The sequence below is a fragment of the Hylobates moloch genome, unplaced genomic scaffold (genome assembly GCF_009828535.3).
Source record: "Hylobates moloch isolate HMO894 unplaced genomic scaffold, HMol_V3 SCAFFOLD_10, whole genome shotgun sequence".
Lineage (NCBI taxonomy): Eukaryota > Metazoa > Chordata > Mammalia > Primates > Hylobatidae > Hylobates > Hylobates moloch.
Window position 1 is genome coordinate 4,588,425 of NW_026652285.1, and position 9,041 is coordinate 4,597,465.

The following is a 9,041-nucleotide window of genomic DNA, read 5'->3' on the forward strand; positions in this document are numbered from 1 at the left end:
ATCCTAAGAGAGGCCTTCAAGTTCTCCAGCCCTACTCATGCACATGGTGCTTCCAATCAGCATTTTAGTGGTTTGATTTTAAATACCAGTGGTTAGCTGGAGACCACTAGGCAGATGAAGAAAATTTCCAATACAGAAGGCAGACACAAAAACAAAACAAAATGGAAAAAGAGAGAAGTCCAAATAAACAGAAGCAATTCAAGTAATAGAAGAAAACTTTCTAGGTGTTTATAAATTTAACTTTATATTTTGAGGTAACTGCAGATTTACTTGAAGTTGTAAGAAATAATAGAGATCTTATGTACACTTTACCCAGGTGCTTTCAATGGTAACTGCCATATGCTAAATGTTTATGTCTCCCCAAAATTCATGTGTTGAAACTTAATCCCCAGTGGAATGGTATTTGGAGGTGGGGCCTTTGGTAGATGATTAGGTCATGAGGGCAGGGGCCTTATGACTAGGATTAGTGCCCTTATAAAAGAGTCCCTGGAGAGCTCCCTTGCTCCTTTGCCATGTGAGGACAGTGAGAAGACAGCTGTCCATAAACTAGAAAGTGGACCTTGATGAGACACCAAATCTGCCAGCATCTTGTCTTGGACTTCCAAGTCTTCAAAACTGAGAAATAAATTTCTGTTGTGTATAAGCCACCCAGTCTATGGCGTGCTGTTACAGCAGTGCAAACAGGCTAAGGCAGAAATAGCTTGCAAAACTATAGTATTATATCACAAGGATATTAACATTGATACAGTCAAGACATAGAACAGGGAACTTTTTAAAATCCTACCATTAATATCCACAAAAGATAAGTCATTGTATTCATAAAACAAGATTAGGATGCTATTTTAGAAGGGTACAATAAGAAGATGACAAAAAAATTCTTGGAAATTATAGATATGTTTGTGGTATACTGTATTTTTCTAAGATGACCACATCAATATCTTCCATTTCACATGCTCTTCATTACAATATGAATTTCACATTTTTTAAAATTGAGAAGTGAGATCTTTGTTTCCTACCCTTGAATCTGGAAGGGCTTTTGATCTTGGTGGAAGTGTCACCATGTAACCTCTGAGGATAGGTCATAGAAGGCAATACAGACTCCAGTTAGTTCTCTTTGGAATGCCCACTCTTGGAAGCAAGCTGCTATGCTAGGAAAAAACCCAAGTAGCCACATAGTGAGACCATTTGCATTTCTATTAATATCTTGATTGACTGGCATTTGTCCCCAGGTAGGTTTTTCAAGAAAGATTTATGAGAAGTATATTTTCTGAATTAAATATTTGAAACTATTTATCTGTTGTTTTTATATATAAATGACAATTTCACTGAATAAGCATCTTTGGATAATATTTTTTATTTTTCTTAGGTCTTTGGAGATGTTCTTCTGTTTTCTAGGGCTGTTGAGAAGTTTGAAGCCAGCCTTCTTCTTATAGATGGATTCATCTTTTTCCATGGCAGCTTTTAGGATTCTTTCTTTATCTTTGGAGTTCTGTAACTTTATTAAGTTCTGTTGTAGCATCTGTTGACATTTATCACATTTCCTGGCACATAATCTGCCTTTTCAATCTATTGATTCCATTTGTTTCATTTTCAGGAACATTTTCTTGAATTACATCTTTGGATATTTTTTGCTCCAATTATTTATATGTCTTCTTCAAGGACATCCAAGTATTAATTAAACTGATATTCTTTGTCTATATTTCATGTGCAAACATATACACACACACTTCTTACTGATCTTTTTAAACTTTTGCTCTTTTCCATTTCATTGTGTTTAGTTCTCTTAGGCCTGCCTTTCAGATATCTTACTGTATTTTAAGCAGTGACTATTCTCATTTTCACTGCTTCCATTTTTTTATGATGATTTTATTTTCTTCCTATTGTTTTTTCCTGATCTCTGCCAGTTAAGTTTTCCATCTCTGTTTTCATATTATCATTTAATTCTTAAGATTTAATTATTCTGCTCTGAGCTCTTAATAGATAGAAGTTTGATTTATTTTTTTCTGAGTTATCTACATTCTTGAAAAACTTTTCAATAAAAATTTTCTTCTTTATTCTGTTCTGTGCTCTTCACCTGCCTTCTTTCCTCCTTTTTGACCTATTTTTTATAGACTCTGCAAGTTGCTTTTTAATTGTTACACATTCTTAAAGAAGCAATTTGTTTAACTAGTTATGTGTTAAAATAAAAAGTGGTGGTGATGGTAGTGAGGACAGGCCAGGGAGTGCTCTGGGTTAATTGTCTTGGGCTCAGAGCGCAGCCCTGAACACTGAATGATAGGGGCGTGTGTGTGTGTGTGTGTGTGTGTGTGTGTGTGTGTGTGTAAATTTAGTCTATCTCTTCAGCTGGTAAAGATCAGCAGCTGCAGGGGTGCCCATAGCCCACAGTTTCTCTATCTTACTGGATACTGCAGTTATAAATGTGGCATAAGCCCAGCCTCTCAATCCCTTTTTGGTGTTAAATATCACCTAAGGAAGCTCTTGCAGCCAGCCTGTGTGCCCGGATCTGGTCCATCCACACAAAGGTGGTTGTTTTATCCTTCATCATATACCACCTACTTAGGAGCCAACTCTGCCAGCATTGTCCAGGAGTTGTTGTGGGCAGAAGCCTCTCTCTCTTCACAGTATTTGATAGTCCTTCATGGTTCATTTTGGATTTTGTTGTCATCTGAGTTGTAAACATGTCTTAATTTTATTGAAAGTGGAATTTCTGTTTCCAGTGAGGAAGAGAAAAATAAAAACCTTCGTTTTCTTATAAACAGAAGTCATTTATTCATTTAATTTTTAAAAGTTGTCTTAGGCCACTTTTTAGTTTATAAAACTCTTACTTTTATATGATTCAGAATATCAGCTCTAAAGGTAATATACAGCACAGAAAAGCTGCTTATAGTCTACAACACCGACACAAAGGGAAGGAATATAAGTAAAATTTCTTCCAGATTTATCTTACACATGGTTATTCCACAACACCAGGTGCTTCATTGAATTTGTTGAATATGCCCCCATTAAAATGAATATGGCTATATTTATGAGAATTTATGCCTTTAAGACATCTCTTACTGAGGCTATGTTCTCTGAGAGAGAGAGAGAGAGGAGAGAGAGAGAGAGAGATAAAGGTATTTATTGCAAGGACTTGGCTTACATGATTGTGAAGCTGGCTAGGCAAGTATGTAATCTGTAGGGCAGGCCATCAGCTGCAGTTGCTGTCTACATGCAGAATTTTCCTCCTTCAGGGAAACCTCAGTTCTTCTCTTTAGTTCTTTCAACTGACTGAATCAGGCACACCCAGATTATCTAGGATAACCTCCTTTACTTAAAGTCAACTGATTATAGACATCAATTATATCTACAAAATAACTTCACAGCAACACCTAGATTAGAGTTTGATTGAATAACTGGGAACTATAGCCTAGTCAAGTTGACACATAACACAGACCATCACAAAGGGAGAATGATTAATTATCAATGATGCTGGGATTCCTGCATAATAATTTACATGATATTTCCTCTACAGGGAGTAATATTCCTCTAAAGGGAGTAATAATTGACACGTAAAGAATGCTGGCACTTTGTGGACGGTGTGAGTATAATTGATATTGGTAGCGAATCAACTGTGGGGGTATGGTTGACAAGATGAAGAACAAGATTTATGGGGTAATTAAGTTTTCATTTTAGTATACAGACATTTTCCCATCCATGACGTTGCCTATGTAAAGATCAATTCAGTTTAAAAGGAGAATGGGTGCAGCACACCAACATGGCACATGGATACACATGTAACAAACCTGCACATTGTGCACATGTACCCTAAAACTTAAAGTACAATAATAATAAAAAAAAAAAGGAGAAGAAATCAGACCAGTTACCTTGACGACAATAAGAAAGAGAACTGTCCATTGTGCTGATGAGCAGGTCATTGGTTCTCAATATCTGGTCCCTGGAACAGGTGCATCAGCATTATCTGAGAACTTGCTACAAATGCAAATTCTTGGTCTTACCATTGATGTACTGAATGAGAAATTCTGGGCTAGGAACACAAGTCTGCCTTTTAACAAGGCCTTCAGGTAATTTTCTCAAGGGTAAGAGTCATTGGTCTAAGAAATAGGTTCTCCTAAAACTCTCAGAGTCTCCTTTTTTTTGAAGACCCTCTTGTCCTTTTGGATCTTGGCCTGAATATTATCCATTCCTCAAATCTCTAAAATTTTCAATGTTCTTGGTACTTTGGGCCCCCCAAGGAAGACCTCTCAAAGAGTATGTGCTTTTGAGACATTTAGAAACTTTTTAACAACTCCCATTGCTCCCTTGGCCCCAGTGATAATCAGCCCAGCTCAGCTTCCTGAGCCCTGTCCAATAGCTTCTCCCCAAGGATATTCCCCATTCCCTTGGGGTCTCACCCCTAGTATTATTCATGAAGTAAGGGCAGGAGCTAGGAAACTGTGAAGCTGAAGCAAAGGATCTCCAAGAAGATGTATACTGAATCCCCATTCTGGGCTAAAGGGAGGTGAGAGACCAGTGTTTCCTCAGCTGCACAGAGATCAGCTGTAAGAAAGATCTTGCAACACCTGCTAGAGGGTGGGAGTAATAAACAAGTGACATAGACCTGATGGTAGTAAGTCTAAAGAATGAGCAGAGACTCAAGAAAAACTGCAGGGGGAATGTGATGTTGAAAACCGATGCCTCCGATTACATAGGAAAACAACAAAGCACAGAATTCACCCTATGAGACTTAGAGGGAGGATGCTCACAGCAAAAGATATCAACGGTGAGGAAAATCACAAGATTCTCGACATTGTCACATGAAACAAAGTCACATTTACCTGCTAATATATTAAGCTGGCAAACATTTCTGAGCAAGTGCTAAATCAGAGATGCTGTCATAGACTCTGGGCTTACTAAGTTATTGAATTTACAATCTAGTTAAGAGGAGAAATAGAAAAAATGATAAATGCTATAATGGAGGTATTTATCAAATGCTATTGGAACACAGAGAAATGAGGAATTAATTCTGCATGAGAGAAATGGGGGAAGGAGTCAAAGGGAAAGTGATATTTCTCTTACTGCCTCTAGGTTGAGAAGGTAGCAAAAGGCATTTCAGGAAACAGGATTTATTACCAAAGATATGAAAATAATGAAATATACTGCCTACATAGAAGCTATGAGTTCTTTGAACAGCAATCAGTTCCCAGGTGACAGTGATACTGATTAGAAAGATATAGGGAGGCTATATTTTATAGTCTTGTGTGAAATGCTGAGAGTTACATGCACATACGTAGGTAGGTTTTTCCACCCTGAGTTTATCCACAAAGCATTTTAGGTGGCTTCTGAGAGTCTGAGTTTTAAGCTGTGAGCAAATCAAATATTATAACAATGAGGAATATGATCACATCTGAGTCAGAGAGGTCTCATGGATAGCTGTGTAGAAGGTGCCCTGGAGTGTAAGTAAACTGAAGGAGCAGAATAAGATGAGAACAACCTCTAATACTGTAGATAATAGATTGCAATAGGCCAGGTAAGAGAGGGTAGGAGAGATTGAGACAGGGCAGGGGGAGGGGGGAGACCACTGATCCCCTCCCCTGTCACTCTCCATCTTCTTCTTTTTTATGATCTCCATCATGCAGCCTCCAATCCAATTCAAGCAATTCTCCTGCCTCAGCCTCCCAAGTACCCGGTTACAGGTGTGTCCACCAGCCTAGTAGAGAAGGAGTTTCACCATGTTGACCAGGCTTGTCTCAAACTTCTGACTTCAAGCGATCCACCTGCCTCAGCCTTCCAAAGTTCTGGGACTACAGGCGTGAGCCACCTTGCCCGGCTCCTCCATCTTCTTCTGTCCTTTTAGTCCCATTTTCTCCATCTCCCCAGCACTTTTCCACTTCCCCTACCTTCACTTGCTCTATTCCTTCATCTCCCTTTATTCCTTTGTCTATTTCTATTTGTTTTCTTTCAACAACTTCCTTTGTCTCCCACCCTTGGATTCAGTAACATCTTGTAAAATTCCTGTTTCATTCAGAGGCTCTCTGAGTCCCATTCATACAATATTCATCATCTATTTCTCAATCCAATGACTCTCCCTCTCTTTTCTCCCTCTTGTCTCAGCACCACCACATATGCCTCACTCAAAAGGGGCCGCCTACAGTGGAGGGCAGGGGAACTACTGGATGTCTCAGGCATCCAGCTGCATCCAGCATCTTCCTTGTGCTGAACTTGTACACCCGATAGCTATTCACCCACGCAGCAGTCAACACCAAGTGCTTTTTAAGGTTGACTGTCATTAAGAATGGGTACTGCAGGGCACAAATAAATTGTGAGATCCAGATACAGCCTCTGGACTTAATAGTTGAATTGTGGAGGGAAAATACAGACAAGGAAAATCCATTAACACGATGATGTATTAAATGTCATGTGAAAAATAATTGGCAAAGAATCTTATTACAGAGTGGAAGAGAGGATATCTTTAGATTAAGAGAATTCACAGAGGTGGGTAATTGCCATTGATTATTCCATGCGCTGTTTTAGGAACTTTGGATCTATCGTTCTACTTAAGTCCTCAGAAAATTCTATAAAGCAGGTATTTTTATTTCTACCTTACAAATGTGAAAACTGAGGCCCAGAAAGATTAAGTAAGTTACTCATGGTCAAATCACAATGAAATGAAAGACCTGAAATTTGACTTCAGATGTATCTGACTCCAAGTGTCTTCCCACCACTATATGAATCTTTGAAAGCCTGGTTGTATATACTTCTGAATGGTGCTAAGATTTCAGGAATGTATATTCCAGCACCCACTTGTAAACTCTCCAGAGACAAGACAGCACCTAGTATCATGGTCTACACATAAGGATGCTCATCATATGGGCCCAAAACCTTGGTTCTGAGCCCCTGAGCCCTGAAAGGGAAAGTAGTGACTTCATGCATCTGTGTCTGTGGTTCATTTTCTTCAGGTGTATGGAGAAAACACCATGAAACCAGGGAACCTCACGTGGGTATCAGATTTTGTCTTCCTGGGGCTCTCGCAGACTCAGGAGCTCCAGCGTTTCCTGTTTTTAATGTTCCTGTTTGTCTACATCACCACTGTTATGGGAAACATCCTTATCGTCATCACACTGACCTCTGATTCCCAGCTCCACACACCCATGTACTTTCTGCTCCCAAACCTGGCTGTCCTAGACCTCTGTTTCTCTTCGGTCACTGCGCCCAAAATGCTAGTGGACCTCCTCTCTGAGAAGAAAACCATCTCCTACCAGGGCTGCATGGGCCAGATCTTCTTCTTCCACTTTTTGGGAGGTGCCATGGTCTTCTTTCTCTCAGTGATGGCCTTTGACCGCCTCATTGCCATCTCCCGGCCCCTCCGCTATGTCACCATCATGAACACTCAGCTCTGGGTGGGGCTGGTGGTGGCCGCCTGGGTGGGAGGCTTTGTCCACTCTATTGTCCAGCTGGCTCTGATGCTCCCACTGCCCTTCTGTGGCCCCAACGTTTTGGATAACTTCTACTGTGATGTTCCCCAAGTACTGAGACTTGCCTGCACTGACACCTCACTCCTGGAGTTCCTCATGATCTCCAACAGTGGGCTGCTGGATGCCATCTGGTTCTTCCTCCTCCTGATCTCCTACTTATTCATCCTGGTGATGCTGAAGTCACATCCAGGGGAGGCAAGAAGGAAGGCAGCTTCCACCTGCACCACCCACATCATCGTGGTTTCCATGATCTTCGTTCCAAGTATTTACCTCTATGCCCGGCCCTTCACCCCATTCCCTATGGGCAAGCTTGTGTCCATCAGCCACACAGTCATGACCCCCATGCTCAACCCCATGATCTATACCCTGAGGAACCAGGACATGCAGGCAGCAGTGAGAAGATTAGGGAGACACCGGCTGGTTTGAGAGTGACAATGGTAGGTTGCTTCTCTTTGGCTTTGTTTTCCGTTTGTGAAGTGGAGAGGGAGCTACTACATTTGCTCTTTTCATAGTGTGCTGAGAGTCATCGTAGTAGCAGGAAATGAATTTTGAAACCAAGCAACTCCGTGTTTTAGGAAAAAAGAAAGTATCCTCTTTGGTGGTTAAGATTTGCGACAAAGAGTTTTAACACACCTGCAACAATGAGAATTGTTCACATGGCCCCTGAAAACCACACCCTCCTTTTCCCCTTCTTGGTGGACAGTTTCCTGTTGACAGCATTTCCTCTGTGAGAACATTTCTATTTTCTGTATTTTGAGCTCTCTTCCCAATATTCCCTTTTGGTGTGAGACTGGGTTGTTGGGAACAGCACAGAATTTGGAGTATTAAGCTCTAAATTAGAGGCCCTGACCCATCATTGACCAAACTGATGACTTCGAATAAGCCACCCAGCTTCTCTTGGCCTCATGATTTCTCCCTCACCAATTTGCTTAAATTAGTATGTGCCCCTAAAATATTCTAGGTTTGTTATGAGATTCAAATAAAAAAATTTTTATGATAAAACAACGAGTAAATCATATAACTATATGTTATCTTCCAAGCTTTTAAAAATGATTGTATTTTATTTTCAAATATGAAATTATTATGAGTATTCAAGCTTTTTCTCTCTATATTTACATTTTAATATAATATACTAACTGTAAATAAAAGATCATGGGCAATGCATGCACATTATGAAACATTATGTCATTATGTATAAATGCTCATGTATACACTACCCGATTCAAGAACAAGAAGTTACCAATAACTTGCCTTCACCTGTATTGTCCTCTCCATTGCGTTCACCTTGATTCCTATCCAGAGGAAATCACTCTGTTGAATTTCATGTTTATCATTTCATTGCTTGTATAAAATAGTTTTATCATTTTTTTTACATAAACAATATATTGTTTTGCACTTTGGAGTTTTATAAAAATATCGTACTGTACATAATATTCTGGGATTTGCTTTTTTCACTCCACGTTATGTTTCTAAGCTCCACATGTTGATGTTTGGCTGTAATTCATTCATTTGCTCTGCTGTAGAATATTCCACCGTGAGAATAAGCTTATTTGGGTTGTTTCCAGGTTTTGGCTATTAGAGAGTGCTTTC

The 9,041-nt window shown here is 39.7% G+C and overlaps 1 protein-coding gene across 1 annotated transcript; it reads left to right on the plus strand.

Annotated features, from left to right (window-relative positions):
• The first annotated feature begins 4,687 nt into the window (after positions 1-4,687).
• Positions 4,688-8,417, plus strand: LOC116474110 (olfactory receptor 4D2). Its single transcript, XM_032162576.2, has 2 exons — positions 4,688-4,759; positions 6,936-8,417. Exon 2 carries the CDS (start codon positions 6,954-6,956, stop codon positions 7,875-7,877), a length of 924 nt encoding a protein of 307 aa, XP_032018467.1. The 5' UTR covers positions 4,688-4,759; positions 6,936-6,953; the 3' UTR covers positions 7,878-8,417.
• Positions 8,418-9,041: the final 624 nt, after the last annotated feature.